General features: G+C 40.2%; 1 protein-coding gene across 4 annotated transcripts in view; it reads right to left on the bottom strand.

Moving 5' to 3' along the window:
• MYOM2 (myomesin 2) overlaps positions 1 to 24,648 on the bottom strand; it is a 286,047-nt gene that overhangs the window by 62,564 nt on the left and 198,835 nt on the right. For all 4 annotated transcript variants that reach the window (XM_073675391.1, XM_073675390.1, XM_073675389.1 and 1 more), the window contains 5 exons: positions 10,322 to 10,500; positions 9,942 to 10,056; positions 1,611 to 1,767; positions 1,412 to 1,518; positions 908 to 952 (listed from right to left, as the gene is read on the bottom strand). In XM_073675391.1, the coding sequence (XP_073531492.1) occupies positions 908 to 952; positions 1,412 to 1,518; positions 1,611 to 1,767; positions 9,942 to 10,056; positions 10,322 to 10,500 (603 nt within the window). The remainder of the gene's footprint in view (positions 1 to 907; positions 953 to 1,411; positions 1,519 to 1,610; positions 1,768 to 9,941; positions 10,057 to 10,321; positions 10,501 to 24,648) is intronic.

Raw genomic sequence — 24,648 nt, 5'->3', positions numbered from 1 at the left:
CTGCTTATTATTCCCCTAAATCCCAGCCTCTCTGCTTAATTAGTTTGGCCACCTCTGAGGTGACTAGTAACTTTGACAACGAGCTGCGAGTTATAGAATTAAAAATCCCTCCATACTTGAGAGGTAAATTGTTTTAACAAATATTTTTTTTAAATTTTATCCATTTCAGAAGACGAGACAACTCCTTTAAATGTTATTTGTTAATTATTGAGATGCACTATTGTCCCTTTCAAAAATTGTAAGTAAGATGCATCATACCCTTCTCCAACCATTATACATTGTCTTTGGCTTTTATGTCATAGAAAGATAATCAAGTGTATGTTGCGTTACACCAGTAAGAAGTAAACATCACTTGTATAACCTTGAAATTGCTGTACTGTAGTTGATATGTATCTCTTTTGCAAAAAGAGGTCAGACCTTCTAGTGGATATCACGAAAATTAATGGAGATTAGACCTTCTAAATCATCAAAGCTAACTTAGATCACTTTTTCAATAACACTAATGTTAAGAGACACTTGACCTATTTCATGAAATGAGATGGAATGGAGATAGAAGTAACCTTGAAAAATCTATATTAAGTTCGGGGATCAGGCTGCTTCTATCTCAGGTCACTGCCATTTATCAGAGAAATGTCATGTTCCTGATTCAATGAGTTATATGTTGTTACACGCTTTCCATTAAAGAGAGCCCTGGCATATATCACTATATCATACTAATTTATTAAAAGCGGTAGCAAGTACAGAAAGGAATGTATGATCATTCTCTTCAATGCAATTAGCCATTCTATGTACTTTATTGCGAGTTATCTATGTAGCTGGCTATGCATTTGTTCAATAGACTGGGAATGGAAAACAAGAGCAAAAAAACAAGCAATTTAAGATTGTGTAATGAAAAAGGTTTACTTACTAGGATTCCTAATTTCATAGCTCAGAGCCATCAAACGTTCAAGTTCTAGAAAGTTTAAAAAAAACAGTTAATTATTCATATTGTAATCTATGTATGATAGATAGATAGATCGATAGATAGATAGATAGATAGATAGATAGATAATTTTATATTTTAAAGGAGAATAAAGCACAGATGTCCTGATATAATTAATTAATGCCTTTGATGGCAATTTAGCAGGAAGCAGTTTGTTGAAGAGGAGACAAGCATGTGATTTATTGAACGAAGTCGCTAATCACATGCATCCTTCTTCAGTTCCTAGCCAATTATTTTTTGGCTGTGCATTCACTGTGCAGCCATCATCAATTCCATTCTTTTAAAAACTTTTCCTGTGCCTTGCCGTCAAAGGCAACAATCAGACGCCAACAAAAGCAGATCATCATTTCATACATCTTCATGAATGTTAGATTTAGCTTTATAATATTTGGATAAAAATAGAATGATTCCCCCCCTTTTTTTTCTTACCATCTGCATTTAGCACATAGCTGGATGAAATGCCATCAGTATCACTAACTGCCACCGAGTATGTCCCCAAGTCAGCCTTATCAGGGTTCTTAAAGTATAGTTTGGAGCTAAAATAAGGAAAAGGTCAACAAAATTACGCATAAATGGAAGCATCAAAAAGTTTGCCCATGAAATCATGTATATCATAATAACCACATACTTTTCTCCAATAGATTCTGCCCTGAATTTTTGGTCATCAGTGATTTCTTCATAGGCTTTGCACCATGTGAACTGAGAGGCTTCAGACATTTCAGTACAGCTGTAAGCAAGGTAAATGTTCCCTTCTTCATCCACTCCTGCAGTAATCTCCTGAACTCCTACAATTTACCACAAAGTAGTATCAATGATTAAGTTTCTTTTCATTATAATGGTACATGCAGGCAAATATATTTTCTTGAATTTAACACAGTTTCCAAGAAATGATAACCCATTTTTTTTATTTGTCCTTGCACGACCATTGCTAATCAGTTCCCTGTGGGCAGACATCCATTTTGCGGTCACTGAATTACTAAATTGCAGTCATCCTGAATAAGCTACGTCAACATTTATCCTCAGTAATAGGCTATCTCTCCACTTTTTACAGCTTCTGGGTAGCTTAAAGCGTCACTCAAGTGTTTTGTTTTTAATTTTACTGCTGGAGTGGTGTCACTAATGTAAGTTCCCTGCAATTAGTATTATACTTACCAGCTGCCGTCTTTTTCTGTTATCGGCGCCGCTCCAGTCGTCTTCTGCAGATTGTGACCTGCTGGATCTCTGGGCGAGCTGGAAGTCACTACCTAATGCAAGTCTATGATAGCCACTAAAAGGCTCTCATAGACTTACAATGAGATCTTGTGACTGTTACCTCTGACTTCCTGCTAGTCAGAAGTTGCGGTCACAAGATGGCAGATCAGCACCGGAGCGGCGCCGGGAAGAGCAGAACACAATATATGGTAAGTCTAATACTAGGGTCAGGAAACTTACATTCACTGGAGTGGTGCTTTAACCCAAGGTGGTTTGCAATTTTTATAATTCTGACCACTGTCACTTTATGAGGTAATTACTCTGGAATGCTTCAACGGATCCCCCTGATTCTGAGAATGTTTTTTCGTGACATATTATACTTCATGATAGTGGTAAAATTTCTTTGAAATCACTTGCGTTTATTTGTGAAAAAAATGGAAATTTGGCGAAAATTTTGAAAGTTTTGCAATTTTCAAAATTTTTATCTTTATGCCTTTAAATCAGAGAGATATGTCACACAAAATAGTTAATAAATAACATTTCCCACACGTCTACTTTACAACTGCACAATTTTGGAACCAAATTTTTTTTTTATTAGGGAGCTATAAGGGTTAAAAGTTGACCTGCGATTTCTCATTTTTCCAACAAAATTTACAAAACTATTTTTTAGGGACCATATCACATTGGCATTCACTTTGAGGGGTCTTTATGACAGAAAATACACAAAAGTGACACCATTCTAAAAATTGCACCCTTCAAGGTGCTCAAAACCACATTCAAGAACTTTATTAACCCTTCAGGTGCTTCACAGGAATTTTTGGAATGTGGAAGAAAAAAATTAACATTTAACTTTTTTCACAAAAATGTTACTTTAGACCCAATTTTTTTCATTTTCGCAGGGGTAACAGGAAAAAATGGACCCCAAAATTTGTTGTGCAATTTCCCCTGAGCATGCAGATACTCCATATGTGGGGAAAAAACATTGTTTGGGCGCACGGCAGGGTTCGGAAAGGATGGAGCACCATTTGACTTTTTGATTGTGAAATATGCTTGAATAATTAGCGAACGCCATGTTGCTTTTGGAGAGCCCCTGATGTGCCTAAACAGTGGAAACCCCCCACAAGTGACACCATTTTGGAGACTAGACCCCTCAGGGAACTTATGTGGTGAGCACCTTGAACCCCCAGGTGCTTCACAGAAGTTTATAACATTGAGCCATAAAAATTACATTTTCACATTTTTCCCACAAAAATGTTTTTCAGCCCCCAATTTTGAATTTTTCATAAGGGTAACAGGAGAAATTGCACCATGCAGTTTGTTGTTCAATTTCTCCTGAGTAAGCCAATACCCCATATGTGGGGGAAAACCACTGCTTGGGCATACGGCAGGCTTCGGAAGGGAAGGAGCACCATTTGACTTTTTGAATGTAAAATTTGCTTGAATAATTAGCGGATGTGCCTAAACAGTGGAAAGCCCCCAAAAGTGACACCATTTTGGAAACTAGACCCCTCAGGGAACTTATTTAGATGTGTGGTGAGCAACCTGAACCCCCAAATGCTTTACAGAAGTTTATAACATGGAGCCGTGAAAATAAAAAAAATCAAACTTTTTCCACAAAAATGATGTTTTAGCCCCAATTTTTTTACTTTCACAAGGGTAAGAGGAGAAACTGGACCCCAAAAACTTTTGTGCAATTTCTCTTGAGTATGCCAATACCCCATATGTGGGGAAAATACAGTTTTTGGGCGCACGGCAGAGTTCAGAAGGGAAGGAGCACTGTGTGACTTTTTGAACGCAAAATTGGCTGGAATTAAGAGCGAACCCCATGTCGCTTTTGGAGAGCCCCTGATGTGCCTAAATTGTGGAAACCCCCCACAAGTGACCACATTTTGGAAACTACACCCCTCAAGGATTTTATCAAGGGGTATAGTGAACATTTTGAACCCAGATGTACAACACAGAATTTGATAACATTAGGTCATCATATTGAATAAGTTGTCATTAGTCTTGAGCGCAAGTGCTGGTTACTTGAGTTTGCATCGGGTACTCTGGTATGAACCATGTATCGCACGTGCTCGAGTGACATGCTCAAGTCCCTGCCCGCATGTTTCACGGTTATTAGACACCCAAAAAAAACAGGGGGGATCACTCGTGCATGGAAGGCAATCCCCGCAAGATTTTTTTGGCGGCGAAGGATATGGGGTGGAGACTTGAGCATGTCACTTGAGCACTCGCTATACTCAATGCATATCCGAGCACCCAATGCAAACTCAAGTAGCGAGCACTTGCACTCAACACTAGTCGTCATATGTCATCTTTTTTTTTTTACTTTTGAAAAAAATCCCAATCCTAACCCCAACCCTAATACAACCCCAACCCTAACCCTAGCCCAACCTTAACCCTAACGCCAACCCTAACCCTAGCCCAACCCTAACCCTAGCCCAACCCCAACCCTAACCCTAGCCCAACCACAACCCTAACCCCTACCCCAATCTTAACCCTAGCCCAACCCTAACCCCTACCCTAACCCTAGCCCAACCCTTGCCCAACCCTAACCCTAACCCCAACTCTAATCCTAGCACAACCCTAACCCTAGAGTTTATTTTGTACGCCGTTCCTCGTGTGGTATAAGTAATTAGATGACTTTATTCTTCAGGTTGGTGCAATTACAGCGAAACCAGAATCATATCGGGTTTTTATGATTGACAGCTGTCACACACTAAAAGACGCATTTTTTTTTGCAAAATGTAGTTTTTGATTCGCCATATTTTGAGAGCTATAATTTTTCCATATTTTGCCTGACAAAGTCATGTGATGGCTTGTTTTTTGCGGGATGAGTTGACGTTTTTATTGGTACCATATTCAGGCACGTGAAATTTTTTGATCGCTTTCTATTCCGATTTTTGCGAGGCAGAATAAGCAAAAACCAGCAATTCAGGAATTGTTTTTTTTTTATTTTTTTATGCTGTTCCTTCCACGTGTGGTAAAATTGATAAGGCAGATTTATTCTTCGGGTCAGTACGTTTACAGTGGTACCACATTTATATCATTTTTCTATGTTTTGGCGCTTTTACACAATAAAAGCTATTTTATAGAAAAAAATATTTTTTTGCATCACTTTATTCTGAGAGCTATAACTTTTTATTTTTTGGCTGATAGAGCTGTATGGCAGCTTGTTTTTTGCAGGACAAGATGATGTTTTCAGCAGTACTATTTTTATTTATATTCATCTTTTTGATAGCGTGTTATTCCATTTTTTGGTTGGCGGTATGATGATAAAGCATTGTTTTTTGCTTCATTTTTTATTTATTTTTTTTTTACTGTATTCACTAAAGGGGTTAACTAGTGGGGCTGTTTTATAAGTCAGGTTGTTCCGGACGCGGCGATACCAAATATGTGTACTTTTATTGTTTTTTTGTTTTTTTTCATAATAATATTTATTGATGGGTACATTTTATTTTTATTTTTGGTGGATTTTTTTTATTTTTTTTTATATTTTTACTTCTTTTTTTTTCCATTTTTTAACACTTTTTGGACTTTTATACTTTGTCCCACTATGGGACTTTCACTTTTTACATTCTGATCACCTGTATAGCATAGGGATGGAGCACCATCACTGTGCTATATAGGCTGTCAGCGCTGCAGATGCAGAAGATACTTTGGTCATGTACTGCACATCTTCTTGCTGTCTGGTGACCCAGATGTTGTGATGGCGACATCGGTTCGTCATGGCAACATCCGGGAAGCCGCGACAGACAGCGTTGGACGCTGGCAGGAGAGTTGAGTATTTTGATCACCTCCCCTTGCCCCCGCAATGCTGCAATCGACTTCGATCGCAGCATTGCGGGGGTTAATGTGCCGGGAGTGGTGTGAGACCGCTCGCAGCACATAGCACTGGGTGTCAGCAGGGCGTACTAATACGTACCTGACTCTTAAAGCCCAGGGCGCAGGTATGTATTAGTATGCCCTGGGCTGTAAAGGGGTTAATAAATATTAAAAATATCTGAAAATAAGTTTGCCACAAGTTGCACAACGCTATCAGATCTTTTTGATCTCAGGCGGCAAAATTACATCATGACAAAACCTGCTACTTTTATAGGAGAGGAGATGCACCAGCTACAGTGTACATAAGTGATTATCATCATTTATACTTGCACTGCAAGGAAAACTTATGCTAATATGTACTGTGCTAGACTGTCTATATCAGTGCCATGGACTGAAATAAAGCAGCAAGGAGATGAGCGACCTACCTTTCCATTTAGCTCCTCCTGGTTGCAGATTTGTAGGCAGGGGAGAATCAAGGGAGAATGGGGAACACAGGATATAGGGGGCTAGTGGCACAACCCACCAACATCTAGCAGTTACCACCCATTCAGTGCTCTGAACTTAATTCTCATTTAAGTATGAACAGAAAAGGAGAAGATTAAAAGGAATCTGTCACCAAGATTTTGCTGTCTCATCTCAGGGCAGCATAATGTAGAGAAAGAGACCCTTATGTCAACAATGTATCACTTAATTTACAGGCTGCAGCAGTTGTGACATAATCAGAGTCTTTATATGTATCATGTAACAGAGCTCAGAAATCTACCCCCACCTACATTGTACATTATTATTATTTATTATTATAGCGCCATTAATTCCTTGGCGCTTTACATGTTTGAAAGGGGTATACATAGCAAACAACAAGTACAGTAATTTGAACAAAACGAGTCGGTGACTGGTACCGGAGGAGAGAGGATCCTGCCCGCAAGGGCTCAATCTACAAGGGATGGGTGAGGATATAGTAGGTGAGGGTAGAGCTGGTCGTGCAGCGGCATGGTAGAGCGAGGGTTACTGCAGGTTCTAGGCTTGTTGGAAGAGGTGGGTCTTCAGGTTCCTATTGAAGGTTTCCAGGGTAGGCAAGAGTCGGATATGTTGGGGTAGAGAGTTCCAGAGTAGAAGGGATGCACGGGAGGAATCTTGTATGCGATTGTGGGAAGAGGAGATGAGAGGGGAGTAGAGAAGGACATCTTGTGATGATTGGAGGTTGCGTGCAGGTAAGTAATGGGAGACTAGGTCACAGATGTATGGAGGAGAGAGGTTGAGGATGGCTTTATATGCCATGGTTAGGGTTTTGAACTAGAGTCTCTGGGCAATGGGAGCCAGTGAAGGGATTGACAGAGGGGAGAGGCTGGGGAATAGCGGGGGGACAGGTGGATTAGTCAGGCAGCCGAGTTTAGGATAGATTGGAGGGGTGCGAGAGTATTGGAAGGGAGGTCACAGAGCAGGAGGTTGCAGTAATTGAGATGGGAGATGATAAGGACGTGCACTAGGGTTTTAGCAGATTCATGGTTGAGGAATGTGCGGATCCGGAAAATATTTTTGAGCTGGAGTCGGCAGGAAGTGGAAAGGGCTTGGATATGAGGTTTGAAGGAGAGATCAGAGTCCAGGGTTACCCCAAGGCAGCAAGCTACTAATCAGTGCTGGGGGCAGAGTCGTACCAGGCTGCACGTGAGCTGTAGTATGGGCAGTGATAACCTCCAGGTGATAAAATATTAATTGTATTGAAACAACAGCAAACAGCCTAATAACTGACACATCACACCCTACCTCATGCTGTCCATAGAGTACATAGCAAAAACTTGCTAACAGATTTCCTTTAAGAAATTGTTCTAACTTACAGAAAAAATTTAAACATTTAAAGTAAAAAACGGCATCAGTTGGACCCACATCTGTCATTAGTAAGTTTAACTTAAATAAAAAGAACTTAATGCTTAAAGGGGTTGCCCCAAATAACTAACTTTTCATGTGTCAATAGGATAGAGGATAACTTCTTGATCAATGAAGGTCTGACAACTAGGACCTCAACCAATCCCGATAGCATGGCTCTTCAGAATGTGCCGCTCACTCCATTTATTCTCTATGGGACTATTAGGCTGAGTGCCCACTATGCGTTTTTCAAGCGTTTTTGCCGCGGAATTTCCGCAGCGAAAACGCTTAAAAAACGCTTGGTAATACGTGCCCCATATTCCCCAATGATGCTACAGAAATTTCTGCTGCGGATTATCATTGCGGAAAAATACGCAGCATTTCCATTAATTTTGCGGAATTGCCGCCATTGACTTGCATTGATACGCATATTATCCATGTAAGCACATTTACAGTTACAGATATTATGCGATTCTATGTGCGGATGGTACCCGGGTTTGGAGAAGAGGACACTCCTCCAGACTCGGGTACCATAGTACCTGTTAAGAAAAGAATTTAAAATAAAAAATAAAGATTATACTTACCTTCTGATGGCCCCCGATGTTTTCTCTGCTACATCTGGTCTGTTGTATGGGTCGCAGTGGTGTGAAAGGACCTGCCATGACGTCATTTAGTCATGTGACAGGTCACGCGACCACTGACGTCGGTGGTCAATTGACCTGTCACATGACTCAAAGATGTCATCGCAGGTCCTTTCACACCACTGCGACCCATACAACAGACAAGACGCAGCGGAGAAAACACAGGGGGCCATCAGAAGGTAAGTATAATCTTTATTTTTTATTTTTTACCATTTTTATTCTTTTTTTTTTTAACTATTACTTGGTCACACTATATAAATCCATGCCGGTTGCATGGATTTATATAGTGTGACCAAGTTATCAAGCACTTTTCCAAGTGATGCTAAAATCGCTTGGGAAAGCGCTTGATAACCCGCATGCATAAATGCATGCAAAAACGCTTGACAAACGCTTCTACCTGGCAGGAAAAACGCATGTAAAATCCACATGCGTTTTTCCTGCCAGAGAGAAGCGGAAAAAATATGCAGCATTTCTGCATCATGGGCACATAGCCTGAGAGATAGCAGAATGCTCTGCAGAAACGCATTCTCTGAATTGGCGGAGATCTGTAATTTGGATCCCCAGGGATCAACAATTACAGCAGTCAGATATCGCCGGTAGTCCTATGGATAGTGAATGGGGTGAGGTGAGCATGGTCAACCTTTACTCCATTCAGACAGGATTTTTCAAAGCCCCATTCTGCAGATTGGTGGAGGTCCCAGTTGTTGCACTGTAAGTGATAAATAAAATATCCTCTGTCATATGGATAGGGGATAAAGTAGTAAACTGGGACAAAACCTTTGAGGTGACTGGTTTCTTGAGATTCCAATTAAAGTTTGTCTATTAAGTAGTTATTACATTTTAATGACATATTTTATTTAAGTCTATGTTATGTTTGATATTATTATGGGCATCTTTTTATATTTTATGATATCATCTGCTGTGTTAAACCTAAAATCAAAACCTTGTGTTGCTCCCTGACATAGCATCCCTATACATTGCTCCAAAAATAACTTTTCAGTAACTTAAAATGTATAGGGTTAATTAAGAATAATTTAAGGAGGTAGAAAAAAGGTATAATCCTGAATGAAACTGCCCTTCCACTTAGATAATGACAGTGAGTCTAGCTTTCCTAAACTTGGCAGACAGCTCTACTAGGGGAAGCTCCATGCACTGGATATATTATTATAGCACATGTGCCCATCCAAATGAGTGTTGGCTGTGAGATATATGTGCTTCACAACAGCAGTCCTAGCCAAATCATTTACAAAAGTAGTACACAAAAATGTACGTAAGAGGTATATAAATATATAATATTTGCATTGGTTTTCCCAGTATTTTGAAATAAGAAACTTTATGAGAATTTAGATGATGGTATACAAATAAGTCTGATTTAAGAAAGCAAAACTGTTCTTCATATTTGTTTGCTTTTCTGCCACTTGTATACAGTACATCCTTACCTGGTCTTGCCTGGACAAGTACCGGTTCTGAAATGTCAGATGCTTTACCAATGCCTGATGCATTCACAGCACGGATTTGGAAAACATATGTTTTGCCTTCTTCCAGTTCCTTGACCTTCACATCAAAATAAAAACATGACATTTGAATCAATATGATAGAAAAGATTTACTAACTTCAAAATGTTATTAACAATTATATTCAGGCCTCATCTGTTAGCTAAAGTGTCCTTCTTAGTGAGTGGTATAATGCTTATTGAAAGTCAGGTATAAATTATGATATGCTTAGATGAATACAACATAGATGTTCATTTTAATATTATATTGTGTGGCTAGTTATTTATACATTGTCTATTATTGCACAGACTGATCTGAATTTGTACCTTTAGGTAACGACTGGCTGTTGCAGTCTCATTCACTCTTGTCCATTCCTCTGCATCAACTTCTTTGTATTCTACAAAATACCCCACAACAGGGCTTGTCCCAGAATAAATAGGTTCCTTCCAGAGTATCACCAGGGATGTATTCCTGACCTCACAGAAGGTAAGGTCATATGCTGGACCTAGTTAAAAAAATATATAGTTTATTGTTCAGTCAATAATGTGATTTATAAGGAAAAGTGAGGGTCAGCTCTATAAGGGAAAATAGCTTGTTAGCAAGGGAGGAGGGGAACATTGGCTTGCCTGGATCAAGTCCTTTAACCAGAAACAAAGGGGACCAAAATGGCAAGATACAATAGTGGCATGTAGAAGAAATAACAAAATACAATAGTGGTATGTAGAAGAAATAAAATAAAATAGTATGTAGAACAAACAAGATACAATAGTGGTATGTAGAAGAAATAAGATAAAATAGTGGCATGTAGAACAAACAAGATACAATAGTGGTATGTAGGAGAAATTACAAGATACAATAGTAGCATATAGAAGAAATAAGATACAATAGTGGTATGTAGAAGAAATAAGATACAATAGAGGTATGTAGAACAAACAAGATACAATAGTGAAATGTACAAGAAATAAGATACAATAGTGGTATGTACAGTAGAACAAACAAGATACAATTGTGGTGTCTAGAAGAAAAAAATACAAATACAATAGTGGGATGTAGAAGAAATAAGGAGAAGCAATAATGATGTGTAGAAGAAATAACAAGATAAAATAGTGGTGTGTAGAAGAAATAAGACAAAATGGTGTGTAGAAAAATAGTCAGCTCTCCCTGCTAGTACGTGGGCAAGTGGCCAGCGGCAGAACCACCAGAATTCAGAAGAAAAATTTGCCCACGCCCCAAATAAGGTAAAATCAAGATCTTTATTATATCTTCTTAAAATAGCAATGAGCAGAAAAAAGGACAAATAGAACTTTCTAGGACGCTAGCTTATTAGCGAATTTTAGAAGAAATAGTGGTATGTGGAAGAAAGAAAAAAATACTATAGTGGTGTGTAGAAAAAATAGGGAAATATAGATGAAATAACAAGATACAATAGTGGTGTCTAGAAGAAATAATAAGATACAACAGTGGTGTGTAGAAGAAATAACAAGATATAATAATGTGCAGAAAAAATGACAAGATAAAATAGTCGTATGGAGAAGAAATATAATGGTATACAAAATAAATAACAAAATACAATTATGGTGTGCAGAAGAAATTAAAAGATACAGTAGTGTTATATAGAAGAAATAAGATAAATAGAGGTGTGTAGAAAATATTACAAGATACAATCGTGGTATTTAAAGGAAAAAACAAGATGCAATAATGATGTGTAGAAGAAATAGCCTTTGTGTATGCCATGGCAATATCCTCATAAAGGAGACTAGTAGGTTTCATAAGAGACCAGGAATTTTACAATATACTACAATACTATGGTGTGCATAGTATAGGCAATTAAGCAATCACAGGTTCAGGTTCCCTAAGGTGACTAATAAAAAGTGCAAATATTTTTTTCAATATTTTAAAAATAGGGTAAATAGCAAAATGTAAAAATTAATAAAATAACTTATTTGGAATTGCTGCATGCCAAATTGCATAAACTAATCAAATATAAAAATGTCCCGTACATGAACTAGAAAATGGAAAAATAAAAAAAAAGTGCCTGAATTGACATTTTTCAACTGATTTACTTCTAAAAAAATACATTAAAAAGTGATTAAATGTTGTATACACAACAAAGTAGTATCAATAGAAATATTAGCTCAGTGAACAATCTCTGAAACAGGTTGACAGAAAAATCTCCAAAAATGGCAACACAAACCAATTTTTTTTTACAAATTTCTGAAATTTTTAACCACTAAAATATAAAAAATTAATAAGTTTGGTCTCTTCATAATTGTTCTGACCTGGTGAATAATTTTGTCAGGTTATTTGTACTGCATAGGGAATGCCATAAAAACAAAACAAAAATTTTCCTTACATTATTTGATAAAATGAAGGGTGGAAATCAAAACTACACATTATCCTGAAAAAATAATTTTAAGTCCAACTGGGTGGTACCAGAGAGTCTTCTTGTGTTGGGGGTGTGTTCTTTTTCCCCCTGTATTGATTCTTATGATTGGTCAATATCATGCAGGGGAAGAAGTACATGCCCCCAACCGTAGATTAGAACAGGCTCATGTGAGACATGTAATGACTGACAGTCTGCTCTCACTGATTTCAAAGCAGAGCTCTGTCTGATTACAAAGTGTTGAGAAATCTCTGCTAACTTCCCTTTGGGCTTATTTTAAGTTATAACCTAAACTTTGCAGCCTAACATATCCGCAATGGAGAGAAGTTAAAAAATTAAAATGATGTTTTAGTCTGCTGCCATTATTTTATTGTGTGGACAGTTTAATATGCTTGAATTGGTGAAAGATGATCTTAAAAGGGGTTAAAGTTGTATATTTAAATCTGACCTTTACTACAGATGGCCAAAGTCAATTACTTTGCTGTAAAAGTGTCCATGTTTGTTTAGTTTGTACATTTTAGTATAAGTATTTATAATGGAAGTTTGTTATGTACCATATAATCCCATGTTCTTTACTGAATCCATTCCACAAACATTGACACTGCTGTCAAGGCTTATTTGCTCTAAAATTAGTAATAAAGTGCACCCAGTGTATAAGTGAATGTATATACTGATTATTTTCCGACATCCCATTCATTGAACTACTATATCTAATTAGGTTGGTTATTCATTCTGGGCCCTTATTAACATGCAGCATCCAAAGACTACAAGCTATCTAGCATGTGTTCTATTATTTTCTGAGACACTAAATCCCATAGCATGTGTAATCCAATAAACACAAATCTGCTTACAGCATAATTATCATTGCACACATTACAATTTATGCACAGGGAGTGTAAAAAGCTCTTTTCAGTAATGGTATATTGCATGATATCAATAATTTTTAAAAGTAGCAAGTATGTACAAAGGATGAAAGAGTTTTTCATGATTATCATGGTCATTGCTCTATTTCTCTTTTCCTTCCTTTCATCCTTTTACACTGCATGAAACCAAAAATGGCCATTTGAGACGAATCTTCCTTAACTAATATCATTCAAATAGTGGTAGTGTTTATGTATTTTTTGAGTAAGTGAATTGACCCAAATTTGGATAAGTTCGATTTGTATCTAATTTATTCCATGCGTATCAAAAGAGCTGATTGTTGTTACAAAAAGGAAGTTCTCCTGATCCCAATGCATTATAAATGGATGGGCCAGGAAAAAGTAAAAAATTAAAATATCATACTCAACTCGCCCCTCATCTATCCCAGTCACTGCAGCTCCACGCCGGTCCACCAGTGGCTTCCTAAGGCACCCTCTCTTTGGTCTCTACACTCTTCATTGGTATTTTGAACAGGGAATAGGTTTCGACTAACGTGATGATACAGTGGTGGCCAAAAGTATTGGCACCCCTGCAATTCTGTCAGATAATACTCAGTTTCTTCCTGAAAATGATTGCAATCACAAATTCTTTGGTATTATTATCTTCATTTAATTTGTCTTCAATGAAAAAACACAAAAAGAATTGTCCTAAAGCCAAATTGGATACAATTCCACACCAAACCTAAAAAAGGGGGTGGACAAAAGTATTGGCACTGTTTGAAAAATCATGTGATGCTTCTCTAATTCGTGTAATTAACAGCACCTGTAACTTACCTGTGGCACCTAACAGTTGTTGGCAATAACTAAATCACACTTGCAGCCAGTTAACATGGATTAAAGTTCACTCAACCTCTGTCCTGTGTCCTTGTGTGTACCACATTGAGCATGGAGAAAAGAAAGAAGACCAAAGAACTGTCTGAGGACTTGAGAAACCAAATTGTGAGGAAGCATGAGCAATCTCAAGGCTACAAGTCCATCTCCAAAGACCTGAATGTTCCTGTGTCTTCCGTGTGCAGTGTCATCAAGAAGTTTAAAGCCCATGGCACTGTGGCTAACCTCCCTAGATGTGGACGGAAAAGAAAAATTGCCGAGAGATTTCAACACAAGATTGTGCGGATGGTGGATAAAGAACCTCGACTAACATCCAAACAAGTTCAAGCTGCCCTGCAGTCCGAGGGTACAACAGTGTCAGCCCGTACTATCCGTCGGCGTCTGAATGAAAAGGGACTGTATGGTAGGATACCCAGGAAGACCCCACTTCTTACCGCGAGACATAAAAAAGCCAGGCTGGATTTTGCCAAAACTTATCTGAGAAAGCCTAAAACGTTTTGGAAGAATGTTCTCTGGTCAGATGAGACAAAAGTAGAGCTTTTTGGCAAAAAGCATCAACATAGAGTATACAGGAAAAAAAAAAGAGGCATTCAAAGAAAAGAACACGGTCCTTACAGTCAAACATGGCGGAGGTTTCCTGATGTTTTGGGGTTGCTTTGCTGCCTCTGGCACTCGACTGCTTGACCATGTGCATGGCATTATGAAGTCTGAAGACTACCAACAAATTTTGCAGCATAATGTAGGGCCCAGTGTGAGAAAGCTGGGTCTCCCTCAGAGGTCATGGGTCTTCCAGCAGGACAATGACCCAAAACACACTTCCAAAAGCACTATAAAATGGTTTGAGAGAAAGCACTGGAGACTTCTAAGGTGGCCAGCAATGAGTCCAGACCTGAATCCCATAGAACACCTGTGGAGAGATCTCAAAATGGCAGTTTGGAGAAGGCACCCTTCAAATATCAGGGACCTGGAGCAGTGTGCCAAAGAAGAATGGTTAACAATTCCAGCAGAGCATTGTAAGAAACTCATTGATGGTTACCGGAAGCGGTTGTTCGCAGTTATTTTGGCTAAAGGTTGTGCAACCAAGTATTAGGCTGAGGGTGCCAATACTTTTGTTTGGCCCATTTTTGGAGTTTTGTGTGAAATGATCAATGATTTGATTTTTGCTTCATTCTCTTTTGTGTTTTTTCCTTGCAAGCAAATTAAATGAAGATAATAAGACCAAAGAATTTGTGATTGCAATCATTTTCAGGAAGAAACTGAGTATTATCTGACAGAATTGCAGGGGTGCCAATACTTTTAGCCACCACTGTATGTGCTGCCGCATGTGACCGCATGGGCACACCTGGAGGTCCCACAATGCTTCTGGGAAATTGTTTTATGCACATATGAGAATAAAGTTGAAATTTTTAGCCCAAATGGGCAACACTATGTTTGGAGAAAAAAGAACACTGCACACCAAAATGTTATCCCAACTTTAAAGCTTGGTGGAGGGAACATCATATTTAAGGAACATTTGCTGTTTCAGGGTTTGGACACCTTGCAATCATTAAGGGAACAATTATTTCAAAGCTGTATTAAAAAAACATTTTACAGGAGAATGAAATGGCAGCAGTAGATAACCTCAAGCTGATTAGACAATGGATGTACTGTATGTCTGAACATACATTGAGGCATAGCCGATGCTGGAGCTCCAGTGGTGAGGGAAGAGGAGACTGAACTGGAATGGGTGTCATAGTAAGCGGATGGACTAGAACTGTATGATATTTTATTGTTTTTTAACTTCTACCTGACTATCATATTGCTGGATTTGCAAAAAAATGTATTCACAAAAATTTGACTTTGCTAGAATGTGTGAGTTTTGCTAAATGTGAAATTAATTTGATTTTGTTTAGAAACAATTTGGTCATCCTTAATGACCGCTCCAACAGCTCATTGCAAAAGGTGTTTTAATTATGGAGTTCAGATTGGAAAAGTGACTTTCACAGATGCTTTGCCCTATAACTAATGACACAAAGTCTGGTTACTGATGAATCTCTTCTTCTAAAGAAAGATTGGTTAATGTGAACCATGTCTGGAGGCAAAAAACTTCCAGAAGACCTCAGAAGAAGTGCTACATAGAAACTGAAGCTAGAAAAGTCTACAATAGCATTTTTAAAGACATGGGTGTACATTAGTCCACGATAATCTATTCAACAACATGGTTAACATTTAGGACTATTGCTACTGTCTATAGTAATCAAAATCCCCAAGAGCACAACAAGTAATTCTGAAAGAGGTAACAATGGTAACAGTAAAAGACTTCCCGAAGACTCAACAAACTGCGATAACCTTTATTCCTGTGTTCACGATTAGGAAAAATCTGAACAAGAATGCTGCTCACAGAAAGATACTATGAAGGAACCAATGCAATGATGCCCAAAACAAAATAACATTGACCATCTTGGGTTTATTTGAAAACACCTGGAAATCCCACAATGCTGCTGGAAAAAAATGTTTTATGTAGATATGAAACTAAAGTTGAACTTCCTTTTTCCTGTCCTTGGGATGCTGTGACAGCCATCAGAGTAATAAAGGCTCCCCGGGCTGTATAGCCAGTACATCATGTATACCATAATAAATGTCTTTGAATTAAAAACACCTAGTAGCTAATGTTCTATCATCTAGATGTAAATCATGACATAACATTACACAAAATATTTAAAATTCACTAAAAATATGCACAGATTCAAAAAGGAAAAAAATCCCTAGTCCTGGTCCTTTAAGGGTTAAAATTGGAACTGTGATGCCTACTATGCTGACAGTACTAGCATTTTCTCACTAGGCAGGTTGATATAGTGAACTTGTGGATAAGACAGATTAGAAATATATAGGTAGATAGATAGATAGATAGATAGATAGATAGATAGATAGATAGATAGATAGATATGGATAGAGAGGCGGAAATATCATTGGTGCAACCTGTGCAGCCGCACAGGAGCCCAAGAGGTAAGGGGGCCCATTTCCACCTCCAAAGCAATTGGAATTGCGCATTGTGATGAGCTATTGGACTGCACAGGGCCCACATATTGTTCTTGCACAGGGGCCCTCTTCTGTCTGTGTCAGCCACTAGATAGATAGATAGACAGACAGATGGCCCTATTCATCATGTTTCATCATTTCATCACAAAAACAATATGTTTAAAATGGAAAAGCTATTCTAGATTTTGATAAAAACTAAACTAAAAAAAAAAAATAAGAATCACTCTTTGCTTCCCTTCGAGTATCACAGTGACAATTTTCTTTGACGTTCAGAGGTAGAGAATGCCGCCTTTCTCAAGGATGTAATATATCATATAACATACAACAGCTTCTTATGAAGATAAGGGTAGACTCTATTTACATTATTCATTTATGCACAATACAGGATTTTACAATCATATGATGTCGGGTGTAAGATAAAACTAGTTGGGAATGAACTGATTTGCTCTATTTTAAATTCAGTACAACTGCAAGTTATTCAGTATACCTACTACATTGTGCTTCTTTAAAGGGAACCTGAAATAACACTATTAACCTTCAGATATGCAGTTAATCTGCAGATTAACAGCGTTATTATGCTGCCCGGCGCCTACGCGTAGTCGAAGGCAGAGGGGAGAAAATGAACTTTATTCTCCCTGCTGTAATCATGCCCGACCCTGTCTGACAGTCGGCCACAATGCAGAGCTAGTGTCAGTCAGGGCCGGGGCTACGGAAACAGAAACAGCTCTGTATTCTCAGAACGATGACTGAACCCGTGGCACACCCGCCCCCATGACTGAAACCGAAAGCTGGCGGGGAGAATAAAGTTAGATTTTTACTCGCTGCATTCGGCTATGTGGAGGCACCGGGCAGCATAATAATGCTGTTAACCTGCAGATTAACCACATATCTTCTCAGTCTAACCCTATCCTTTTCAAACCAATTACATGTATGTGTAGTTTATATAAGCACAAGTGACTTCATACCTTTATTAAACAAAAATGTTGCTCTGTTGCAGAAAAATCCACTTTAGAAGTCAAATGCAAATGAGGCTGGAAGTGCTCTGGACGGAAGAGACCACTTCCACTGCACTGACTTCTTATGCCATTGCTAAATTTGCCCTCCACCAAGTGATTAACGGTTACCACTGTCAGTGGTGTACCGTCAATGGCGGCAGGCCACGTGGCCCCTATAGGGCCTGTGAGTCAGCAGGTACAATTGTTTTAAAGAAAACAACCAGTAGTAATATCTACTTCCATGGCCTGTGTGCACACTCACCACACAAGGCTTCATTGCTGAACAAAAAGCATGTTCAAGCACATTTAAAGTTTGCTCAACAACATGCTGGGAGAATATAGTCTGGTCACATGAGACCAAAATTGAATTGGATGACATAATAAACACCATGTTTGGAGGACAAAAGGCACTGCATATCACCCCAAAAACACGATACCAACAGTGAAATTTTGAGGTGGTAACATCATGATGTGGGGCTGTTTTTCACCATGTGGCACTGGCAAACTTCATATCATTGAAGGAAGGATGAATGGACAAATGTACCGAGTAGTGATGAGCGAGCACTAAAATGCTCGGGTACTCGTTGTTCGAGTCGAGCAAATTGGAATGCTCAAATGCTCGGACCAAGTAATGAGTTCAAGGTAAGTCTATGGTCTGCAGAGGGCCTAAAAATTGCCCAAATCGATAGGATCAGTGCTCAAATGACATGGAACAGAATGCAGAAGACCCCTGGAAGCATTTCTTACTCCCAGGTCACTGCAGTCAACAACGTTGTCAGAGGTATTACGCCACTTTTATGGACTCATAATAAAACATACAAAAACGAAGCCAAAATGGATTTTCCTGGGACATATATTAAGGAACATCCTTTCCAGGGTAATGACTTGTATATAAGGCAAAATAAATAAACAAAAACAAAAATGCTCCTCCACACCTTGGACTATGTTCACACATAGTGTTTTTGATGCATTTTTGCACTTTTGCATTGCTTTCAACCAAGACAAATGCATTCACCGGGAAATGTCATTTTAACATTTTACAACTTTATCTGGCCTTTTGGTGTGTAACATATAATCTGACACATCCTGTTTCATTTATGATGGAGGGACTCTGAAAGTCACAAAGACTATTTTATAGGGCCATCAGGCAGCTCTTACTATTCTTAAAGCGCCAGCAGTTGGCTATGCTTTGTTGTTCTCATTATTAACGAGTGGGTCTCCTATACTGTTATTGCGGATGCAATGACTGTAAGGGCTGCCAAAAATTTGGACGCAACCCAATACCCCTTTGAAGAGACATAGAGGAGGCTCTCAATAAAAAAATGTTCCCATTATAAAGGAGCGGGTCTCCAATAGTGGTAATGCCCATGCTGTGACTGCAAGGGCTGCCAAAATTTGGGAAAAACCCCACTAACAATTTAAAAACGTATAGAGGTGGGCCTCAGTAACGACCTGTTCTCATTGGAAAGGAGAGGGACTCCCATACTGTTTACCTATGCAGTGACTGCAATGCCTGTCAAAAATTTGGAGGCACTCCAATGCCCCTTCCAAGAGATGTAGATGTCGTAGGGCCTCCTGAAAACAATGTTCTCATTATTAGGAAGTGTGTCTCCCATACTGTTTGCCTATGCAATGAAGCAACGGCTGCCAAAAATTTGGAGGAACGCCATGTGCCCCTTGCAAGAGACGTAGATATGTTGATATGGTACATATGGTGGTGATATGGAGGTGGAGGATGCGGAAAAGGAGAAGAACAAGACCAAACAGACAAAATCAGGAATGGTATACCCATGTCTGGGTGTGAAGACAGAGGTGCATGGGAATATAGTTAGACCTCCCAAAAAAAAAGACACTATTTAAGTTTATGTTATGCTGCTATCATTCGGTGGTTTTGAGAAGTCTGGCCCAATCCAGGCCTAGTTCATTTTTATAAGAGTCAGCCTGTCAGCATTTTAAGTTGACAGGCGGATGCGCCTATCGGTTATAATTCCACCAGCGGCACTAAAAACCCGCTCTGACAAAACACTAGCGGCAGGGCAGGCCAGGATCTCCAAGGCGTAGAGAGCCAGTTCATGCCACATCTCCAGCTTGGATACCCAATAATTATAAGGCACAGAGGAATCACGGAGGACGATGGTACAGTCGGCAAGGTACTCCCTCACCATCTTCCAAAACTTTTCCTTCCTTGGGAGAATACCCGCGCCTCAGGGCCTGTGCGATGGGAGGGTCTGAGAAAACTGTCCCAGAACTTTGACAGTGCTCCCCTGCCTCTGCTGGATTGCATTTTTGTCTCTCTTGCCTGTACTCCTTGGTTGTCCAATGAACTGTGACCTCCGCCGCCAGCGTTTTCAGATGAGAATTTTTTAAATAATTCCACAACAAGGGCCTTCTCGTACTGCCCCATTTTGTTAGGCTTGTCCTGTAAGGGAATAAGAGACAGAAAGTTCTCCTTGGTCTAGAAGTGTCACCAACCAATAATGACTGTCACCCAAAATTTGGACAACGTGGCGGTCACGGGAAAGGTAGCATAACATAAACTCAGCCATATGTGCCAGACTGCAAAGAGGCAATACTTCCATGTCCTCACCAAGAGGACGACTGACCATGCTCTCCTCCTCATCCTCCTCCTCTTCCTCCTCCTCCTTCCTCATGCCATCCACGCTGAACAGACGGTATGACAGTTGTGCAGGTAATACCGTCTATAGTGCAGGAAACTAGCTCTTATTCTTCCTCCTCCTCCTCCTCTTCCTCAATGTCAAACAATCCACGTTGGGATGAGATGAGGCTGGGCTGTCTGTAATAACCCTGTATGGCTCCTTGCTCGATCTCATCGCGCTCCGCCTGCAATGCATCCTCTTTAATTGTGAGCAGAGAGCGTTTAAGAAGACAGAGAAGCGGGATGGTGACACTAATTATGCAGTCCTAAAAGTTTTGGAGGATGGTACAAATGTCTGACATCCATGTCCACTCCTGAGGTTTTATGTGTGGAGTCTGAACTGAGTACAGACGGCCTTGTTGATGATGGTAGTCAGCAACTGCCCTCTTCTGCTCACAAATCCTTCCCAACATCTGCAGTGTAAAGTTCCAATATGTGGGAACATTGCAGATCAGTCGGTGAGCTGGAAGCTGCATACGCTGCTGAAGCACGGCAAGGGCGGCGGAAGCTGAAGCTGACTTTCTAAAATAGGCACACAGGCGGCATACTATATTAACCCAGTGAGCCATTAGCGAGGTGGTTAGGTGGACTTTCCCAGTAACTGTGTTGTTGAGGGCACGTCAAATGTTGTGGGACACGTGCTCGTGTAATGCGGGGACAGCACACCAAGAGAAATAGTGGCAGCTGGGAACCGAGTACCGAGGGATGGCCGCCGCTATCAGAATGCAGAAAGCTTCCATCTCCACGAGCCGAAAAGGCAACATTTCAAGCCCAAGCATTCGCGAAATGTGTGAATTTAGTAGTGTGGCCTGTGGGGCGTTGGCTGCGTATTTGCCCTTGCATTCCAAGGACTGTGGTAGGCACAGCTAAACGCTGCGCTGGGACAAGGATGTGGACGTGCATGCTAGTTGAGAGTGTTCAAAGACAGGTGCAGGGCAGGAGGCATCTTGGCATGCGCTGTGGACAGGGAATTGGCATGCACGCACAACAGCGGAACAAGCAGTGGTGTCACCCGCAGACATTGTTGCTGGACCCTGAGATTCGGCCCACTTAGTCGGGTGCTTTGGTGCCATGTGCCTGATCATGCTGGTGGTGGTCAGGATGCTAGTTTTGCTATCCTTCTGCTGCTGGCCTGGCAGGTGGTGCAAATGCCCTTTTTGGGGTTATCTGCAGAGTCTTTAAAAAATAACCAGACTCGGGAAGACCTAACAGTTGTACTGGCAATTTCTCTCATGTTGGTGTTACGAGGAATGCTTTCCCGCCTTGTGTCTGCGGCCCCCACACTGCTTCTTCCTACCTGTTGTAGTCCTACGCTTCCCTCCCACTGTGTGCTGCTGTCCTCGCTCTGTATGTCCCCCTGTCAGGTTGGGTCAGTTACTATATCATCCACCACCTCGTCTTCCACTTCCGCACCCTGGTCCTCCTCCTGACTTTCTGGCAATTGTGTCTCATCATCATCATCCACCTCTTGCGACAGTAATTGCACTTTCCCACCGTCGCCTTCGTGTGACCGTGGCTGCTCAAATATTTGTATTTGGGCATCGCTACACGTGTTCTCCTCTTGACTCGCTTGAAGCTGGCTGGGCGAGAGGCCCGAATCTACAAATGGAAAAGTGAATTGCTCTTCTGAGTGTCCAAGTGTGGGATCAGTTGTCTCTGGGCACTCGGCATGGTGGAAGGAAGGAGGATCAGGGTGACTTGACCATGTAGAAGACAGGGTGGTAATGGTGGTGGCTAAGTGACTGGAAGCATTATCTGCTATCCAGCCAACAACCTTTTGACACTGCTCTGTGTTCAATAGTGGTGTTCTGCGGTCCCCAAGTAATTGGGACAGGAAGGTCAAGCGACAAGATGTGGGTGTTTGTTGTGGCAACACTCAGCTTGCCCACGGCCACGTTCTCGGCCTCAGCCTCTGCATGGACCATCACGATCACATCAACTTCCCTGTCCCATGCCACACACCTTGCCCATTTTTAATTGAAGACAATATTTTCCACGTTCACGAGAAATGGCTGATTTTAGAACGCAGTTATATGTGATATGTCTGACAGAGAACCACAATTTTAAATAGCAGGCCTGTAATTTGCTAATACTATTCTTCACAGACACCTAGTGTCAATAGCTTGACTGACACATTGCAACGGAATGAAAATAGAAGAAATGTCTGATTTTGGAACACTCTTATAAGTGTAATGTCTGACAGAGAACCACGGTTTTAAATAGCAGACCTGTAATTTGCTAATACTATCCTTCACATACACCTAGTGTGAATAGCTTGACCGACACACTGCAAAACGGAATGAAAATGGAAGAAATGGCTGATTTTGGAACACTCTTATAGGTGTTATGTCTGACAGAGAACCACGGTTTTAAATAGCAGGCCTGTAATTTGCTAATACTATCCTTCACAGACACTTAGTGTGAATAGCTTGACTGACACTCTGCAACAGAATGGAAAAGGAGGCCAATATTTTCCACGTTCAGTTTAAATTTCTGGATTTTTATCACTGAAATATGGAACAGATCTGGCTTTATTCTGCAGTGAGAACAAGCAAATGGAGCAGAAAAATGGTGTACTCTGGATTGCTTTTTAAGCAAATAACCAGGATTAAGAAAAAAAATTTCCCTGGCCCCAGATATCTGGGGCTATGTCTACAAATATCTGTAATTATTACAGCAGCAACAGACATGTTTCAATGGACTCTCTTGTGCTGTATCATACACTGCAGTCTGCCACATACACTGCCTGCCTGCCTAGCACTGATTATATGCAGCTGGATTAGTCCTCAGAAGGACTGTTAGTTCAGATGGATATATATACAGTATATGTATACAGTACAGACCAAAAGTTTGGACACACCTTCTCATTTAAAGATTTTTCTGTATTTTCATTACTATGAAAATTGTACATTCACACTGAAGGCATCAAAACTATGAATTGACACATGTGGAATTATATACTTAACAAAAAAGTGTGAAATAACTGAAAATATGTCTTATATTCTAGGTTCTTCAAAGTAGCCACCTTTTGTTTTGATGACTGCTTTGCACACTCTTGGCATTCTCTTGATGAGCTTCAAGAGATAGTCACTGGAAATGGTTTTCACTTCACAGGTGTGCCCTGTCAGGTTCAATAAGTGGGATTTCTTGCCTTATATATGAGGTTGGGACCATCAGTTGTGTTGTGCAGCAGTCTGGTGGATACACAGCTGATAGTCCTACTGAATAGACTGTTAGAATTTGTATTATGGCAAGAAAAAAGCAGCTATGTAAAGAAAAACGAGTGGCCATCATTACTTTAAGAAATGAAGGTCAGTCAGTCCGAAAAATTGGGAAAACTTTGAAAGTGTCCCCAAGTGCAGTTGCTAAAACCATCAAGCGCTACAAAGAAACTGGCTCACACCAGGACCGCCCCAGGAAAGAAGACCAAGAGTCACCTCTGCTTCTGAGGATAAGTTTATCCGAGTCACCAGCCTCAGAAATCGCAGGTTAACAGCAGCTCAGATTAGAGACCAGGTCAGTGCCACACGGAGTTCTAGCAGCAGACACATCTCTTCAACAACTGTTAAGAGGAGACTTTGTGCAGCAGGCCTTCATGTTAAAATAACTGCTAGGAAACCACTGCTAAGGACAGGCAACAAGCAGAAGAGACTTGTTTGGGCTAAAGAACACAAGGAATGGACATTAGACCAGTGGAAATCTGTGCTTTGGTCTGATAAGTCCAAATTTGAGATCTTTGGTTCCAACCACGGTGTCTTTGTGCGACACAGAAAAGATGAACGGATGGACTCTACATGCCTGGTTCTCACCGGGAAGCATGGAGCAGGAGGTGTGATGGTGTGGGGGTGCT

The sequence above is a fragment of the Phyllobates terribilis genome, unplaced genomic scaffold, assembly GCF_046119375.1.
Source record: "Phyllobates terribilis strain yellow unplaced genomic scaffold, ASM4611937v1 Scaffold_3__8_contigs__length_932513732, whole genome shotgun sequence".
NCBI classification, from domain to species: domain Eukaryota; kingdom Metazoa; phylum Chordata; class Amphibia; order Anura; family Dendrobatidae; genus Phyllobates; species Phyllobates terribilis.
This window is presented reverse-complemented; position numbering and strand designations above follow the sequence as displayed.